Raw genomic sequence first — 20,160 nt, 5'->3', positions numbered from 1 at the left:
GCCAGGTTTGAACCCACCACCCCACCACCTCCGGCATATGGGGCCAGCGCCCTACTTTGAGGCACAGGCGCCACCCCTTTCTTTGTTTTTAATGTTTCTTCAGCAGACTTTGTTTTCTCATTCTTCTTTACTGTTTCACTTACAAGTTTCTTTCCACTTGGTATAACTCCAAAGAATTTCCTGATGTCCATCGCAGCCCCAAGATTGAGGTGCTGGCGGAAGGGCCGGCTGGCTGACTAATCCGTTACCGGAGCTCGGGATCTATTCGGGCCAACTTCTCCCGCGAAGTGGAAGAAGGCGAAGGCCTATTGTTATTATATGTTTGTTTGTTTTGAGACAGAGTCTCACCTTGTCACCTTCGGTAGAGAGCTGTGACATCATAGCTCACAGCAACCTCAAACTCCTGGGCTCAAGCGATTCTCTTGCCTCAGCCTCCCAAGTAGCTGGGACTATAGGTGCCCGCCACAACGGCCCTGCTAGTTTTTAGAGACAGGGTCTTGCTCTGGTTCAGGCTGGTCTGCAACCTGTGAGCTCAGGCAATCTACCTGCCTTGGCCTGCCGGAGTGCTAGGATTTACAGGCGTGACCCAGCACTCCTGGCCCCTATTATTATTTTTTTGAGATAGTATCTCACTCTGTCTCAGGCTAGAGTGCAGTGGGTGATTGCAGCTCACTGCACCCTCCAACACCTTTGCACAAGTGATACTTCCTCCTCAGCCTCCTGCACCTGGCTAATTTTTTATACAATTTTTTTGAGGGATGGGGTGGGATCTCACTGTGTTGGCCAGGCTGTTTTTGAACTCCTGGTCTTGAGCAATCCTCTTACCTTAGCCTCCCAAAGTGCTGAGGTTACAGTTGTGAGCCACTGTGCCTGGCCTGTATTTCATGTTTTTGATGAAGTTATAAGTGATATTTAAAAAATTTCAATTTGTTTATTGCTATTATACAGAAGTATAGTCTTTGTTCTTTACTAGTTTAAGCTAACCACGATCAGAAGTCTTGTTTGTTTTTATCTCCAGAGCTTAGTGTAATGTCTTCCTCATTGTATGCACTAAATACATATTTGTTCACTGTGTGAATGAGTGAATATTTTTTTTTATGTCAGAATTCTACCAAACCTTTATTTTTTTTTATTAAATCATAGCTGTGTACATTAGTATGATCATGGGGCACCATACACTTCGTTCATAGACCGTTTGACACATTTTCATCACACTAGTTAACATAGCCTTCCTGGCATTTTCTTAGTTATTTTGCTAAGACCTTTACATTCCACATTTACTAAGATTCACATATACCCTTGTAAGATGCACCTGAATGAGTGAATATTAATATATGCAGTCCTTTCTAACTAGAAAGTGCTCATAGATATTTTTTCTTTTTTTCTCTTTGATACAGATTCTGTTAGCGTATTGAAAATCCAGGATGCATTTCTTTCCTGTGAAAGATTAATGGAACTTAAAAAAAATCACTGTGTACAACTTACAATGAAAATTAAAAAAATGGAAAATAAGGTTAGCATGGTACAAAAGGAGCTATCTGAAACAAAAGAAATCAGATCACAGTTAGAGCATCAAAAAGTTGAACTAGAACAAGAACTCTGCAGTTTGAGGTATGATATCCTAGTTGTTTTTTTTTTTTTTTTTTGGATATCCTAGTTTTATAATATGTTTGAACTATCTCCTTTATCCTAAAGATACATAGGAGAATTTTAAATTGCTGACTTAAACTTCTTGGGTTAATTATTTATTTATTTTAAGGTATAGGCCTTTGGTTTAGATATTTATTTTTTTGAGACAGATTCTCACTATGTTGCTCTTGGTAGAGTGCTGTGGTGTCATAGCTCACAGCAGCCTCAAACTCTTGGGCTTAAGCGATTCTCTTACCTCCGCCTCCCAAGTAGCTGGGACTACAGGTGCCCGCCACAACTCCCAGCTATTTGTTGTTGTTGTTGTTGCTGCTGCAGTTGTCGTTGTTTAGCAGGCCCGGGCTGAGCTCAAACTCTCCAGTCCCGGTGTATGTGGCCAGCACCCCAACTGCTGAGCTATAGGTGCCAAGCCAACTTCTTGGGTTTAATAGGGGAGAAAACTTCCTAGTCTTAGTCAACATAGAAAGTTGAGGTAACAAGTGTTAGACTTAGCCTAGTTTTGGATTATAGTAATATGCAGATGTGTGGTATCAAAGACATCTGAAGGTGCTATCTTATATTGTAAATCATTTTTAGGGATACCTGAAATATTTAAAGAAGATGAAAATTTATTTCTAGGGAATTTATAAATTTGTTAATAAATAGTATCTTCCTTTTAACTAGCTAATTCTAAACAATACATCCAAATTGAGGTATAATTATGACTGTGTGGGAAAAAGTGTACTTTTCAACTTTACTGAATAATTTCCAGTATTTGCCTTTTCCATATTCACTGGAGTTACTAGTAACAGAAACTTATGAATTAGCAGAATGTTCTTTCATCAGTATTTTTATAGTATCTAGGTCCTTTGAAGGAGATTGAAGTAATAAATTAAAAACCTAAGAAGTAGGAAGGAAAAATGTTCAAGAATAGGTTTTTCTCACCTTTGCTCCTTCATGGGAGGAACCCACTTCTAACTCTCTTTTGGAGTGCTCTGAACTTTCTTTTTGTTCTTCCTAAATAAAATCTCTCTGTTACACTGAAACTTGTGTAGGTTAGTTTTAATTTTTATCCACACTGCCTGTTTTAAACTGATAAGAACAGATACTACACTTGATCTTAGCTAAAAGGCAGAGAAGTGATACCCTTTTAGTTTTAAAAAGATAATCAATGACCAATAGAAAAGGGCAGTACTGCCTGGAGATGCGGAGAATTTAGTAAAAGACTTACAACAGTTTCAGACAATATTTATATTGCCGCAGACCTTTGCGTCTCCATCTTTCTCACCTCTGCTCCTTCATGAGAGGGACCCACTTCCAACTCTTTGTGGAAATGTTCTAAACTTTCTCTTTGTTTTCCTAAATAAAATCTCTCTGTTACCCTGAAAAAAAAAAATGTTCAAAAACATAACATTTTATTAGGAAAATAAATATATGAAAGAACCAGATCATAAAATGAATGCTTTATTGTCTAACAAATTTTTTAAAAAGTACATTTAACTACAGATTTACCTTAAAACAAGAAGAAGAGAAGCGAAGAAATGCTGATATGTTGTATGAAAAAAGTAGAGAACAGTTAAGAAGAAAAGAAGAGCAATACAGGAAAGAAGTTGAAGTGAAACAACAACTTGAACTCACTCTCAGAACACTAGATATGGAATTGAGGACTGTAAGAAATAATTTGGACCAGGTAAATCAGTCTTTGATAAAAATTTTATATTTCTAACTTTATTTCATTAATATTATTTATACTTATCCCTTTGATTTAATATATATTATTTCAATTTAAAACAAACCTAAAATGTTATCTCATCTTGAAAATTTACTATCATATAGCTAAGATTATTTATTATAAGCTGTGGCATCTAATTGGTGCTCAGTATTTGTTTTCTGAATGAAAGAATGGGAAGTAAGTTGAGTTTAATCACTAATATAAATGTTAATTTAGGTATTTTTATGTTAAAATACAGGCCAAATAGTTTTAAAATTATAATGAACATAAAATGTTTTATAAATAAATTTATACCAGAGTGCTATATTTGACTATATTTAAGAACTATTTCTACTTTTTGATGAATTTACCTTAATTTGTGCAGTTAAATTTCTTAAGGAATAAAAATAATTGTGTTTTAATAGGCTACTTCCTTTTAACAGATTTTTAAAAGGGTTCTTCTCTTGACTTTTTAGAGTTTTTTTCTCCCAATACTATTAGATAAAAAAGTTAATGTATCTCTAGGTTGTACAAGAGCGAAATGACACTCAGAGGCAACTTTCTCGAGAACAGAATGCCAGAATATTACAAGATGGGATTCTGACCAATCACCTTTGCAAACAAAAGGAGATAGAAATGTCTCAAAAGAAAATGAATTCTGAGGTATTTTCTTTAGTCATTTTCAAATCTGTATGTCTATGTATTTGCATGTGTATATATTTAAAAGCCCAAGTGTATGCATTTTGGAACATATGGAGGATTTTCAAACCATGTACATATGTGCATATATGTATATATGTATGTATTGGGGGGTTGGTGGTAGGTAGAGGTGGCATTTTTGGCCCATTTGATAAAGTACCAAGATTTTTGAAAATAATGATATGCCATAATATATACATAGTGATAATTTGTGGATATTCTGTTCCTAGTAAAATAGTTCAGTGTATGAGTATGAACCCCGTTTCAGTAATAGCTTCAAATATTATGAAAAGGAAACAAAAGTTATTATAAATAATAAAATAATCTTATGATTTTCTAAGAAGAGCTGTATAAATTTTATCTTATTTACCATTAGTGTTTTGAAATAAAAGGCTTTTTTTGTATTTATGTATTTACATATATATATATATTTACACCAGAAAATAACTGTGATTTGGCATAAGAGCACTAGAAATAGAATCAGAAGACTTGGGAGTAAATCCTATAGAATGCTTTTATTTTCAACCTCTCCTTTTCAAAATTGTGCTGTTGCATAAGTTCATTGATGTATATGGAAATTCTTAGTATAATGCCAGATTTATCAATAAATATAATTCTTATAACTGACTATAAAAATGTTATTAGAAAAGAATGTCTATAGAATATTCTCAGGAAAAAGGAACTTAGACCTTGGGGAAATTTTCATCTGTCTGAATATAAGCAGAGCTAACACACTTACTATGGGGTAGTATGTAGGTTAAATATCAGAATATAAACTAAATTTTTTAATGGAGTCAAATTTATTAATTTTTATACCTTTGTTGTAATTCAGAGAAAGGAATTTTTAATTCTGAGATTCTTAAAAATTCTTTAGTGGTTGTCTTTAAATAAATTTTTGAACTCTTGGGAATTTATGCTGTATAAGGTTTTGATGTTTTGATTCAGTGGTTTTTCTGTTTGGATATCTACTTACTGCAACACTTTCCTTGTATTAATGTACAGGTTATTCTTTAATTATAGAGGAAATTATCATATGCCATTTTACTGAGTGCTAGCTAAAAGTTTCCTCTGATTTCTTTAGGCTTCTTATAGCCATGAAAAAGAAGACGACCCATTGCATAAAAATCACATGTTGCAGGATGAAATTGCCATGCTAAAACTGGAAATAGACACGATAAAAATTCAGAACCAGGAAAAGGAAAAGAAATATTTTGAGGACATTGAGATTGTGAAAGAAAAGAATGATGACCTTCAAAAGACTATAAAACTGAATGAGGAAACATTAATAAAAACAATATCCCAGCATAATGGACAGCTCAGTGTTCTGACAGCTGAGAATACAATGCTAAATTCTAAATTGGAGAATGAAAAACAGATTAAGGAACGACTGGAAGCAGAAGTTGAATCATACCGCTCTAGACTGGCTGCTGCTGTACATGATTGTGATCAAAGTCAGACATCAAAAAGAGATGTAGAACTTGCCTTCCAGAGAGCAAGAGATGAGTGGTTTCGATTACAAGACAGAATGAATTTTGATTTGTCTAACCTAAAAGATAATAATGAGATTCTTTCTCAACAACTTTCTAAGACTGAAAGCAAATTCAATAGCCTAGAAATTGATCTCCATCACACAAGAGATGCTCTCAGAGAAAAGACTTTGGTTTTAGAATGTGTACAAAGAGACCTTAGCCAAACACAGAGTCAAATGAAGGAAATTGAACAAATGTATCAAGAAGAACAAGGTAAAGTGAATAAATACATTGGAAAACAGGAATCTGTAGAGGAGAGATTATCTCAACTACAAAGTGAAAATATGTTGCTTCGACAGCAACTGGATGATGCTCAGAACAAAGCTGATAGTAAAGAAAAGACGGTAATTAATATCCAGGACCAATTTCATGCTATAGTGGAAAAACTTCAAGCTGAGAGTGAAAAGCAAAGTATTCTGCTAGAAGAAAGAAATAAAGAGTTAATCAGTGAGTGTAATCATTTAAAAGAAAGACAGTATCAATATGAAAATGAGAAAACAGAAAGAGAAGTAAGTATCAGGAAAGAGAAATTTTTCAAACTTCCTGAAAGAAACTTCGGTTATGAATAAATGTTGAATCAGTGGAATATAAAAATAAATAGATGATAAATGTATTTACTGTATCAGCTAGAAACATACTTTGTTTCCACCAAATGAAAGTTAGAGCTGAGAGTTGTTTTACTTCGCGTAAAAACATTGTGTCACCTATGAAATTTTGAGAGGTTAAATTATAAATTATCAAGAGCTGTAGACTAATCTTAACAATATAGTCTTATACTCCTGAAATAACAATTTTAGTGTCTTTATGTTGGCACATTTCAAGACCATGATGAAGCAGATAAACAGAAATGCTCATACCTGAAATGAGTATTTCGAAATTAAGATTCCATTAAATGGGTTACTTTGATAGTTAATTTGAGATTTCCCAGATGAAGTCTATTGCTGGATCCTATGATACTTTCCTTCAGTAGCTTTTTATATATTTTCGTTGGTATTATTTTACTTTTATTCATGTTAATTTGACTTAAATCTGAAAAATATTTCAATCTCTATTTATTTATTTAGTTTTTGCTGTCACCCTGGGTAGAGTGCCATGATGCCATCATAGATCACAGCAACCTCCGACTCTTGGGCTTGAGCAACCCTCTTGCCTCAGTTTTTTCTATTTTTAGTAGAGCCTGGGTCTTGCTTTTTGCTCAGGTTGGTCTTGAATTTGTGAGCTCATGCAATCCACCCACCTGGTCACCTACAGTGCTAAGATTACAGGTGTGAGCCAACGTACCTGGCCTTCAATCTCAATTTATGTATTTTTATTACCTCTCAATTCTTTAAAGTGATATGCCTTTCTATTAAATCATAATTTGGAACATAAGTGGTACATTTTAGCAAAATCATATTTGGTTTAATCTTCTCACTGGTATTCATGCTTTACTATGAATATTTTTACAGATAATTTGCTGATAATTTCAAGGCTCAATGACTACCATTTAGAGACAACTTTCTCCAATACAAAGATAGTTGTACCCATCTGTGATTTATTAGTTTGTTATCACATCTACATTTTTGGTCTAATGAGCAGTGTCAAGATTCATGCATAGTGGGAATGGAGTGGGTAGGGGAGAGAGTTGTAGCAGCTGAGGCCAGGGAGGGAGGCGGAGGCTAGGTCATGTAGGGCCATTGGAATTTTCCTTTTATTTTGAGATAGGAATCTATTGGAAGGATTTAAGCATATGATTGAATATATGAAGAAGTCTAATGTTGATTTGCGCTTCTAATAAAAAAGAGGGAAAACATTTCACAGCATAGAATTTACCAACACCACCAGTCCCACCACCAGCATCCCTATGTCTTTTTGAGACTTTGGTAGATTGTTAAGCATTGCAGATTCATCAAGAGACAAATGAATAGTGGGTTGAATCTGTTGTCTAAATAATGGAATATACCAATTTGATAGGAAGATAACACCTTCTGTGTCCTTCAGTGAGATGAGTTATAAACAGGAATGTGTACCCATGAGGAAAGGAAGGAAAATCGATGTATATAGTGCTATTTTGAATGTTTTTTGAATGTTAGATTTAAACATTATTGACATAATTTGATAATACTGTGATTTATAAATCAAATCAGTAACAAAAAATTATCTTATCAGGTAGTTGTGAGACAACTTCAACAAGAACTGGCTGATACTCTAAAAAAGCAATCTATGACAGAGGCTTCCCTGGAGGTTACATCACGTTACCGCATTAGTTTAGAAGATGAGACACAGGATTTAAAGAAGAAATTAGGTCAAATCAGAAGTCAAGTACGTATGAAATTTAACATGTCCACAGTCTTATCTATAGCTGGTGCAATAATATAAAGTACTTTTAGCATATTAATTATAATACACCGCTTTCTTTTTTATTTTCATTACTGTTACTTTTATTACAATTTTGTTATCTTTATAATGCACTTATTTCTTAAACTTTCACTTTCATCCTGCCATTATTTTTTTATAGTTACATAAAAACTTATGATTACTGTTAGGAAAGTTGAGAATTATGTATCTATTCTCAGAGACTTTTTTCCTGTCAAGCAGTAGTTTTTTATTCGCTATTGCCACAATAAAGCAAGCCAGATTAAATCAGAAGATAATATTTAATAGATATTTAATGGAATGTTCCAGAAAATTGTCTTTTCTTTTTTTTTTTTTTTTTTTTAATCTTATGTGAATGGTTACAGAATCTGTATATTTATTTCATGGATTTCAGGTTAACTTACACAGAAAGGCCATTATACTGTTCTCCAAAATGCAAATGTGTTTGGTTAATTTAAAAATTATTTGAAAAGAGAGGCATTTCCTTAATTTTCCTTTCATTTTAAGTGTATTATAAAAGAATAGAAATATTCAGATCATATGTAGCATGTACCTATAAAATAGAGAATTAAGACAATTATCTAGATCCTGCCATTGGACTTTTATTTATTTTTTGCCATTGGATTTTAAAACAACTTTATTGAGGTATAATTCACATACCATATCGTTTATCCATTTAAAGTGTACAACTCACCATCTCTTAGCATTTTCAGAGTTGTATAACCGTCACCACAAACAATTCCAGAACTTTTCCATCACCCTGAAAAGAATCTTTGAATCACTTAGCCATCACCACCACCCTCCATCCTTCTCATGTCCCTCCACCTTCCCTAGTCCCAGGCATCCATCATCTACTATTTGTTTTCATAGATTTGTCTGTTCTGGATATTTCATATAAATGGAATCATGTCATATGTAGGCCTTTATGACTGGCTCATTTTACTTAGGGTAGTGTTTTCAGAGTGCATCTGTGTTGTGGCATATATCTGTACTTAATTTCTTCTTATTTAATAATATTTTATTGTATGTCTATGTCAGCCGTCTATTTGTCACTTGATGGACCTTTCCATCATTTTTAGTCTTCAGCTGTTATAAACAATGCTGCCACACACATTCATTTACAAGTTATTGTGTGGGCATATATTTTTATTTTTTTGCCATTGGATCTTATCCTCAGAGTTAACTGGGCTGGGTTCACCTTCTTTCTGCATTCCTCTTGCTGTCCTTTCTGCCTCGACTGTGGTGACTCTTTTTCATCTCATGCTTTAGCACTTGTTGCCTTGTCTATGCAGAACAATTTAGCCCTACTTTTATGTTGCTTTTATTTTTTATGAGAGATACTCTTGTCTAATGACAAATTCACCTAAGGAAGGAATAATGTCTGATGTATATATCATTTATCTTTTCATAAATTGAAAATATTTTAGCCTAAGAGTTGTTAGGATAAAATTAAATACCTTATACCATACCAATAGTTTCTTCCTCAGAAATACTGACAAAATAAAGCTTTTATTCTAAATGTATTTTAAGCAATTAAATATAAAATTAAAACCACTTAATCTAATAGAGAATTGATTAAATTCTCTTCCTTTTCTCACTATGAAAAAAAAAATCTAAATTTGCCTTCCTTCATTATGTTACCTGACTTGGATTTATAGATTAACAGGAGTTTACCAACTGAAGAGTTCTGAGTGCATATCTTTTCTTATCTGCCATACCACATAATCTTAACTTGCTCATCAGAGTGCTTGCATAAGCAGCCTAATCTAAACAGTTTCTGGGAATGAACTGATTTGAGAACCTTGAGAACCTTGGTTTAGTAATGGAGTCGAGTCTTTTCAGATCAGTGGCCTTAGCCTGCCTCTGATGGTCATGTAAGTTCTGAGCTAGTCACTCCAGAATTGCTCTGTGCATTGTAGTATGTGATCATTGCCCGCTTAGTAGAGAGAGAAAGTAAGCTACACATTGTAAGTGGATAAAATACTGTTGGCTAGTGGAATTGGTGATAGTTTTATGATGTACAGGGGATACATTCTGGGCCTTGCCCTCCCCATTTGCTGCCATTTTGGGTGGTGTGAAGAATGAATCAGGGCAACTATGGGAGCCCACTTTCATTGCCATGCTGCTTGCCTAAAATATAAAACTAGTAATACTAGTAGCAAATATTATATGTAGCTCACTATGGGCCACATGCTCTTCTAAGGACTTTGCATATGTTCTCCATTTTAATGTTCCTCACATCCCAGTGAAGTAGATATTGTTATTCTCTCCATTTTAAGTGAGATACAGAACGTTAATTCGCGTAAGGTCGCACAGCTAGGAACTGATGAAGCGGGGATTCAGAACTCAATCTTTTGGCTTATGTGTACATTCTGCCTCTCACACTATTTCATGAAGCAGCTGGTTGTCACCTAATATGTCATCATGTGAATTTTAATTTTTATAATCACTGGCATGCTATGGTTGCTCAAATATATAAGTATTTAAAATTACAGTTGATGTGGTAGTACTTGGGATTCAAAAATATACATGTTTACTGCATTGTAATTTCCTTTCTTACCTTATTTTACCAATTTTACAAATTTGAGTATCTGATAAAGTACAATTTGACAGCAAGAACAATGTGTTTTAGTCTTATAACAAGAGTTGGTAAACGTTTCTATAAAAGTCCAGGTACTATTTTAGGCTTTGTGAGCCATAAGATCCTTGTTAGAATAATTCAACTCTGCAGTTACAGCACAGAAAATAGCCAAAACTATGTGTAGATTGAAGGGGAGTGGCTAGTGTTCCAATATAATTTAGTTGCCAAAGCAGATGATGGCAGATTTGTTCTAGATTATTAATAAACCTTTTTTTTTATTCTTCATTTTAGTTGGAAGAAGCACGGGATCAACACACAGAGGCTGTAAGATGTGTGGAGAAGACACGAGATCATGTGCAAAAGTACTATTTAAAACAGCACACAAAATACAATAAGCAAATAAGTAGTGTAGTGTGAGAATTATCAGTTATGTCATAAGTACATCTCTGTGAAGCCAAGGGAATATTTCAGATTTAAGCTATTTTTAAATGTACAAATTTTGTACACTAATCCTAAATTTTGAGTGTTATCTACAAAACTCAGCTAGAAAATGATACAGTTGCCAGACAGCTTACTTTTTTTTTTTTTTTTTGAGACAGAGTCTCAGTAGAGTGCTGTAGTGTCACAGTTCACAGCAACCTCAAAATCTTGGGCTGAAGTGATTCTCTTGCCTCAGCCTCCCACATAGCTGGGACTACAGGTGCCCGCCACAACGATGGCTATTTTTTGTTGCCCTTGTCATTGTTGTTTAGCTGGCCCAGGCTGGGTCGGAACCCGCCAGCCTCGGTGTATGTGGCTGACGCTGTAACCACCAGGCTATGGGCACTGAGCCCAGACCACCTTCTTTTCAAATCTTTAGGAATTTATGCAATTATATCTTCAGATATTTGTACAGAGATTATTTTTAAAATTTTTTTTCTGTTAGAATAATTATTTTCAAATATACATTTTAGGCTTGAAAAAGAAAATTCCAAGTTAAAAGTTACAATCAAAAAGCAGACGGACAAAATTGAGCAGCTTCAAAAAAACTTATTAAGTGCAAGTTCAGTAAGTCCATATCTTAATTTCTGTCACACTGAAAATTTTATTTCTTTAGTAGTACAAGTTGGGTATCCCTTATCTAAAATGCTTGCAACCAAGGAATGGTGGATGAGTGTGTGGTTGAGACTGTTGTCGATGAGAAGTAAACTAGAAGGAGGAGCCCTGAGGGCTGGAAATGTAGAGGAGGGAATCTGGGTTGAAGACCTGAGTTTTAAGAAGTTCTGAGAGAATTTAAAAAGAAGAATAGTGAAGGACGTTACTAAGTATCATGGGGTACTGCTTTAAATGCAGTGGAGTCAGAGAACCAGAGGAGAAAGTGTTGTTGGTTCTAGTTGTTGGTGCTGAGAAGTAAAGCAGATTAAGGACTAAAGAATGGGGCCTTAATGAAGTCGAGATTAGAATTCTGGGATTGAAAATAAGATTTTAGCATAAAAGAAGATAATAAGTGATGAAAAAATAGATTTCTGGATGAGACCATTATTAAAGAATATTAGAATCCAGTGGAAGAGGAGAAACAGGTAGACAGAAAAGCTACAAGAATTAGGTCAATGAATCCCCAACAATAAAAAAAAAAAAAAATTAGGCAAAAGTTTTATTTTTATTTTTTATAGGGAAGACTAAAACTTTGTTTAAAGACAAATGATTATTAGGATAGGAAAAATCGAAGCCCATAGAAGAGAATGAGAGTATTTAGCTCCTCCTGAAGTTAGGTGATAATCAAAAATACTCTGGGGACCAGACAATAGTTTTCTAAAAATTATCTTAGGAAGTTATGATTTAACAAAAAGCTGATAGTTTTTCTAGGGTGTCTAACTACTCTTTTTATAAAATTTTCATTAGTATTTTGTGTATAAAAATCACTACTTTTTCAAATAAATTGAGATTTTAAATTCCAGAAAAGATATTGACATACTATTGATTTGAAATCTGTTCTTATTGGCATCAATAAATTGCATTTTATAAATCTGTCTGAACATGCATTTTTCATCATGAACTGATGAAATAATATATTTAAGAAAGAAGACTATCTCTATATTTTTAAACATCATTAAAATTTTTTTCTCAAAGCATGAGGATGAAAAGGAACAATTAAAGAAACTTATCGAGTTAAAACAATCTCTGGAGTATAACTTGGATCAGGAAATGAAGAAAAATGGTGAATTAGAAAAAGAAATATCTGGGTAAGATTTTAATATTTCAGATAATTTTATTTATGAATTCTTTTAACTATAATTTTACTTTATTAAAGCCTAACTGCAAATTTTATTTGTATTTTTAAAAGTAAACAAGTTATTCTATTTAAAAATTTATTTCAGGAACTCACAACACAATCTGAAACTTTTTTTGAATGCCAAAATAATACACTTATTTGTTAATGATTTCGAAAACAATAGTGACAAATGCCTTTTGTGTATAATGTCAACTGTACTGTCATCTACTTCAAATTTTTCTTTCTGACGGTATTTTAACTGTTTTTTAGTAATCTTTCTTTCAGTGGTGTTCTTCCCTACAGCATTCAGATCTTTTGATGTCTAAAAACCTAAGTGTGTCCTTCTTTAACATCAAAATTTGTCTTCATTTAGTTATACAGTGGTACTTCCGGAGTTGACCACTTCCTTAAGTTGACCTAATTTTCATAGACCGGAACATGCACCCCGTGTACATATCATTACAGTGGGCCTCATTCCTTATGTTGACCACCTCTGCATGTTGATCAGTTAGTTACAGTCCCTTGGGTGATCACCTTACTGAGGGTCTACTGTGCTTTCTGCCTCTTCTTTTAAAATTATAAAATATATCATGGAAATTTACCTATTTTTGTAGGTATCTCCCATTTCTACATGAGGTAAATGTTACCAAACTTCTATTTGTTTTAAAATATAAGAAGGAAGAGCAGATTTTTAAAAATGGTATGGTCCCAGGGTCTTTAAAGGCCCTACCATAGCTGCCCTTTTTTTTTTTTTTTTGAGACAGTCTCATTATGTTGCCCTAGGTAGAGTGCTCTGGTGTCACAGTTTACAGCAACCTCAAACTCCTGGGCTAAAGCGATTCTCTTGCCTCAGCCTCCCATGTATCTGGGACTACAGGTGCCCACCACAATGCCTGGCTATTTTTTGTTGCAGTTGTCTTTGTTGTTTAGCAGGCCCGGACTGGTTTCAAACCCATCAGCCTGGGTGTATGTGGCCAGTGCCCTACTCACTGAGCTATGGGCACCGCCCTGCCATGGCTACTTTTCTATTTATTTGCTGAATACTTAAATTTGTTCTCTAGTTCTAATCAATATTTTTCTCTCATTGTCTTTGGTTCTGTGGTTTTGCATCCCTTTCATTTTGTTAAAAACTGTGCTTTAGATCTCTAAATCTCTTCTCAAAAGTCTTCAAGTTTTAACACTTTATCTCCTTGCTTATTTCCTTTCTTTTACGTCTCTGCCTATATTATTTTCTCTCTCAACTCAGACTTCAAAGATGTTGTCTTTCCTGTCTCTTTTTCTGCTTTGGGTGGGTGATCTCCTTGATGTTTTTCATGTGTAATTTCTTCTTATGGACTATGGTCAAAATATATCAAAATATGGTATAGTTTTGCATCTTTTCCAAATATTCATGGTTTAATGCTTTTCTTCTTTATCTTGGATACTGATAAACTGGGTTATAGCTGATATTTGATGATAGGTTAATGTTTTACACTAATATACTAGAATATATATATATATAAATTATTTATAAAAACTGTATGGTTACAATATCAACTCTTTATCTGTCATGTATGTCATAGTTTTTTTTCATATTACTTATCTAAGATTATAATTTTTTTAGAATATTTTCTTTTTTTTTGTAGAGACAGAGTTTCACTTTATTGCCCTCGGTAGAGTGCCGTGGCCTCACACAGCTCACAGCAACCTCCAACTACTGGGCTTAGGCGATTCTCCTGCCTCAGCCTCCCGAGTAGCTGGGAGTACAGGCACCCGCCACAACGCCCGGCTATTTTTTTTTTTTTGGTTGCAGTTTGGTCAGGGCTGGGTTTGAACCTGCCACCCTCGGTATATGGGGCCGGCGCCCTGCTCACTGAGCCACAGTCTCCGTCCTTTTTAGAATATTTTCAAACAATGTTAGGTTGAACAAGTGAAAGGATTATAATTTATAGATTTGTTTCTTTTATATGGTAGAACCTAATATCTGTTTAAACAAATATGAAATACTCTTAAAAAACTTGATTTACTCATTCTGTACATTCCTGCAGATTTAAGAACCTTTTCAAAATGACGAGAAAGAAGTTACATGAATATGAAAATGGAGAATGTAATTTCTATGAAGACTTACAAACCAGTCAATATGAAATGGATACCCAGATTAAGAAGCTAAAACATAAGGTAATTTTTAATCAGTTTTTGGACCAAAAAAAAAAATCACTTAATTTTGGGAAATAGAAATTTCTCAGTGCTTTCAGCAGTGAAATGAAGATCTTTAAAAAACGAAAATTTTATGGACTTAAATTCGCCATAAGACCAGCTCTACAGGAAATACTTCAACCTGTTCTACACACTGACCATCACAATGGATCAGCAGCAAAGTGAGAACTCAGAAATTAAAGAACAGAACCTAACCTCCACACTGATGCAAAAGATAAAACTTAGCAATGAACTCTCACAAAATAAGATGAATAGAATACTACCACACTTATCAATTATCTCAATCAATGTTAATGGCTTGAATTCCCCACTTAAGAGACACAGATCGGCTGACTGGATTAAAAAACACAAGCCATCAGGGCGGCGCCTGTGGCTCAGTCGGTAAGGCGCCGGCCCCATATACCGAGGGTGGTGGGTTTAAACCCGGCCCTGGCCGAACTGCAACCAAAAAATAGCCGGGCGTTGTGGCGGGCGCCTGTAGTCCCAGCTACTCGGGAGGCTGAGGCAAGAGAATCGCTTAAGCCCAGGAGTTGGAGGTTGCTGTGAGCTGTGTGAGGCCACGGCACTCTACCGAGGGCCATAAAGTGAGACTCTGTCTCTACAAAAAAAAAAAAAAAACACAAGCCATCCATTTGCTGTCTGCAAGAAACACACCTGGCTTCAAAAGACAAATTAAAACTCCGAGTCAAGGGTTGGAAGACAATTTTTCAGGCAAATGGAATTCAGAAGAAAAGAGGAGTTGCAATCTTATTTTCAGATTCATGTGGATTTAAAGCAACTAAAGTCAAAAAAGACAAAGATGGTCACTTTATATTGGTCAAGGGAAAAACACAACAAGAAGACGTTTCAATTCTAAATATTTATGCACCCAATTTGAATGCTCCCAGATTCTTGAAACAGACCTTACTCAGTCTGAGCAGTATGATATCTGATAATACCATAATAACAGGGGGCTTTAACACTCCTCTTTCAGAGCTGGACAGATCCTCTAAACAGAAATTAAACAAAGATATAAGAGATTTAAATGAGACCCTAGAACAACTGTGCTTGATAGACGCATATAGAACACCCATCCCAAAGATAAAGAATACACATTCTTCCCATCACCCCATGGAACATTCTCCAAAATTGATCATATCCTAGGACACAAAACAAATATCAACAGAATCAAAAGAATTGAAATTTTACCTTGTATCTTCTCAGACCATAAGGCACTAAAGGTGGAACTCAACTCTAACAAAAACGCTTGGCCCCATACAAAGGCATGGAAATTAAACAATCTTCTGTTGAATAACAGATGGGTGCAGGAAGAAATAAAACAGGAAATCATTAACTGCCTTGAGCATAACAACAATGAAGACACAAGCTACCAAAACCTGTGGGATACTGCAAAAGCAGTTTTGAGAGGAAAATTTATTGCTTTAGATGCCTACATTCGAAAAACAGAAAGAGAGCGCATCAACAATCTCACAAGCCATCTTATGGAATTGGGAAAAGAACAATACAAGCCTAAACTCAGTAGAAGAAAAGAAATATCCAAAATCAAATCAGAGATCAATGAAATTGAAAACAAAAGAATCATTCAGAAAATTAATGAATCAAGGAGTTAGTTTTTTGAAAAAATAAATAAAATAGATAAACCATTGGCCAGACTAATGAGAAACAGAAAAGTAAAATCTCTAGTAACCTCAACCAGAAAGGATACAGGGGAAATAACAACTGATCCCACAGAGATATAAGAGATCATCTCTGAATACTACCAGAAACTCTATGCCCAGAAATTTGACAATGTGAAAGAAATGGATCAATATTTGGAATCACACCCTCTCCCTAGACTTACCGAGGAAGAAATAGAGCTCCTGAACAGACCAATTTCAAGCACTGAGATTAAAGAAACAATAAAAAAGCTTCCAACAAAAAAATGCCCTGGTCCAGATGGCTTCACACTAGAATTCTATCAAACCTTCAAGGAAGAGCTTATTCCTGTACTGCAGAAATTATTCCAAAAAATTGAGGAAGAAGGAATCTTCCCTAACACATTGTATGAAGCAAACATCACCCTGATACCAAAACCAGGAAAAGACCCAAACGAAAAGGAGAATTTCAGACCAATCTCACTCATGAATATAGATGCAAAAATTCTCAACAAAATCCTAGCCAATAGATTGCAGCTTATCATGAAAAAAGTCATTCATCATGATCAAGTAGGTTTCATTCCAGGGATGCAAGGCTGGTTTAACATACGCAAGTCCATAAATGTTATCCACCATATTAACAGAGGCAAAAATAAAGATCATACGATCCTGTCAATAGATGCAGAAAAAGCATTTGATAAAATCCTAATTTAAAGGCTCACATTTGAAGAATAACTGAATAGGATGTCTCTAAAACTTTAGAAATTACAGGGAATCATGATGGGGGTAAAAGTATGAGACATTTTACTAAGAGGTTACTTAGAGACATTATAAGGAGGAAAGATGTGAAACAATCAGAGCAAAATAAAAGTCCAAGATCAACCACAAATGTTGGTATCAAAGATGATGAAAGAATATATTTTTGTGACTCTTAGTCACCTGTTCTTCATTTTCTGAGCAATTTAAGGACCACATTTGAGAATCTATTACAATATAGGTAATGTTTTATTGCAACTGAACTTATTTCTAAATTTGTTAATTGGTTTTGTTAGAATGTTCTCAGCCTACTTCCTTCATAACCAAACTGTATTATTTTGTTCATGTAGATTGATGATCTTACAGTGCAACTGGAAAGTTCATCTTCCAAATGTCTACATCTAGATGCAAAAAATCAAGCTCTTCAACAGGAGTTACTATCTATGAAAACAATACAAAAGAAATGTGAGAAACTACAGAAGAATAAAAAGAAGTTGGAACAAGAAGTGGTAAACCTCAAAAGTCATATAGAAATGAATATTGTAGAACGTGGTCAAGTAGAACAGTATAAACAAGAGATTGAAGAAAGAGCAAGACAGGATATAGTAGAAAAATTAAAAGAAGTCAATCTATTTTTACAGGTTAGTTTTTTTAATTTATAATTCATTTCACTGTAACTTATGTTTGGATATGCATGTTATATGTATTTCTTTTACTTATAGCAAAGGAAATTTGTTTTGTAGATTTCTAGAAGGAAGGTAGCATCTATTTCTCCCTTTAAATATTTCAGTTTCCTGGCTCGGTGCCTATAGCTCAAGCGGCTAAGGTAACATACACCAATCTACCCCGGGCCTGCCAAACAGCAAATACAACTGCAATCAAAAATAGCTGAGCATTGTGGCAGGTTCCTGTAGTCCCAGCTACTTGGGAGGCTGAGGCAAGAGAATTGCTTGAGCCCAAGAGTTTGAGGTTGTTGTGAGCTGTGATGTCACAGCACTCTACTGAGGGTGGTGTAGTGAGACTCTGTCTCAAAAGAAATTATAGTATACTCACAGGGGTCCTCAAACTTTTTAAACAGGGGGCCAGTTCACTGTTCCTCAGACCCTTGGAGGGCTGGACTATAGTTTTAAAAAAAACCTATGAACAAATTCCTGTGCACACTGCACATATCTTATTTTCAAGTAAAAAAACAAAACGGGAACAAATACAATCACACCACCTCATGTGGCCTGCAGGCCGTAGTTTGAGGACCTCTGAATATTCTTGTCTCATTGTTCAGTTTGCAAAATTTTAAATTGATTCTATTAGCCTTTATATTATCATATTATAATTAACATTAATGATTCAATTTTTTTATAATTCAGATTTAACTCTAAATTATCAATTTACTTAATATTGATGATAAATATTTTAAACTGCAGCTTCTTTCTTTGCCTATTTAAAATTTCTCTCTGAATCACTGACTCAAAACTGAAAGAAACAAATATACAAATACAGTATATGATTACTTTAAAAATGTATCCTTTTAATTTGTTTAAGACACAAGCAGCATCTCAAGAAAACTTAGAGCAGTTAAGAGAGAATCATATTTCTTCAATGAGAAGTCAGATGGAACTCAGAATTAAAGACCTAGAATCTGAACTCTTCAAAATGAAAACTTCTCAAGAAGACTTTAATAAAACTGAATTGGAAAAATATAAGCAACTCTATCTAGAAGAATTAAAAGTTAGAAAATCATTGGCCACTAAACTAAGCAAGTAAGTCAAAACACAGAATCATAGAAAATAAATTAACCTCATTTATTTGCCTTGAAAGCCTAATTTTTAATGAGACAGGTTCATGAGATTGGTAGGAAGTGAAACTTGACAAGATAATATACTTTTGGAAAATGATGCTAGTAAATGAACTTACCTTTAAAATGTTAATCCAGGACAGTTATTTGTCTCTCTCCTGTTTTTTTCATTTTATATAGCTTTTTTATATCCTGATAATCTCTTGTAGTTAGCTTGATCTATTAATCTTTCAACTGGGTATTTTTGAATATTTATAGTTTAAACAGTGATGTTGTTGTAATATTCCCCTAAATGGAAATATTAGTGAGTTTATGTCTTGGAAGAGTCAGGTACTACTAACTATTACTCTTGGCACATTATGGCACTTGGTAAACAGCTTTCTTTAATTGTAATCTTTGTTATTTTCCACTAGAGGGCGCCTTGAGACAAACTATTTATAGTTTTCCCACTCTACTTAAAGGCATGCTTGTATACGGAGTGATTAACACAGGGATGAAGGGAAGTGCAGTGCATGAAGCTATTAAATATAATACCTTGGACAGCCTGAGGGAAAGTCAGGAAAACAGAAATGGCAGATCCTACCTGTGATGTTTGAGGAGCAATGCTAGGTGCTAGCCTTTGGAGCTGCTTTTTTTTTCTTTTTCTTTTTTTTATTGTTAAATCATAGCTGTGTACATTAGTGCAATCAAGGGGTACAGTGTGGTGGTTTCATATACAATCTGAAATATTCTCATCAAACTGTTCAACGTAGCCTTCATGGCATTTTCTTAGTTATTGTACGTAGACATTTGTATTCTGCCTTTGGTAAGTTTTGCCTGTACCCATTCTAAGATGCACTGTAGGTGTGGCTCCACCCATTACCCTCCCTCCACCCTAACCTCCCCTCTCCCTTCCCCTTCCTTGGCCCTTTCCTCATAGTCTTGTGCTATAGTTGGGTTATAGCCTTAATGTGAAAGCTATAATTTATCTTCATAGTAGGGCTGAGTACATTGAATACTTTTTCTTCCATTCCTGAGAATCTTTACTAAG

General features: G+C 34.5%; 1 protein-coding gene and 1 pseudogene across 2 annotated transcripts in view; one reads left to right on the top strand and one right to left on the bottom strand.

The window, feature by feature from the left end:
• ANKRD26 (ankyrin repeat domain containing 26) overlaps positions 1 to 20,160 on the top strand; it is a 93,927-nt gene that overhangs the window by 56,787 nt on the left and 16,980 nt on the right. For both annotated transcript variants that reach the window (XM_053573138.1, XM_053573136.1), the window contains exons 21-31: positions 1,398 to 1,611; positions 3,133 to 3,316; positions 3,863 to 4,000; positions 5,118 to 6,074; positions 7,714 to 7,866; positions 10,793 to 10,863; positions 11,455 to 11,548; positions 12,611 to 12,723; positions 14,780 to 14,909; positions 17,689 to 17,979; positions 18,878 to 19,095. In XM_053573138.1, the coding sequence (XP_053429113.1) occupies positions 1,398 to 1,611; positions 3,133 to 3,316; positions 3,863 to 4,000; positions 5,118 to 6,074; positions 7,714 to 7,866; positions 10,793 to 10,863; positions 11,455 to 11,548; positions 12,611 to 12,723; positions 14,780 to 14,909; positions 17,689 to 17,979; positions 18,878 to 19,095 (2,563 nt within the window). The remainder of the gene's footprint in view (positions 1 to 1,397; positions 1,612 to 3,132; positions 3,317 to 3,862; positions 4,001 to 5,117; positions 6,075 to 7,713; positions 7,867 to 10,792; positions 10,864 to 11,454; positions 11,549 to 12,610; positions 12,724 to 14,779; positions 14,910 to 17,688; positions 17,980 to 18,877; positions 19,096 to 20,160) is intronic.
• LOC128573257 (uncharacterized) lies at positions 2,648 to 2,770 on the bottom strand (annotated as a pseudogene).

The sequence above is a fragment of the Nycticebus coucang genome, chromosome 20, assembly GCF_027406575.1.
Source record: "Nycticebus coucang isolate mNycCou1 chromosome 20, mNycCou1.pri, whole genome shotgun sequence".
NCBI classification, from domain to species: Eukaryota; Metazoa; Chordata; class Mammalia; order Primates; family Lorisidae; genus Nycticebus; species Nycticebus coucang.
The sequence above is the reverse complement of the archived record's forward strand: the minus strand, read 5'-3'. Positions and strand labels throughout refer to the sequence as shown.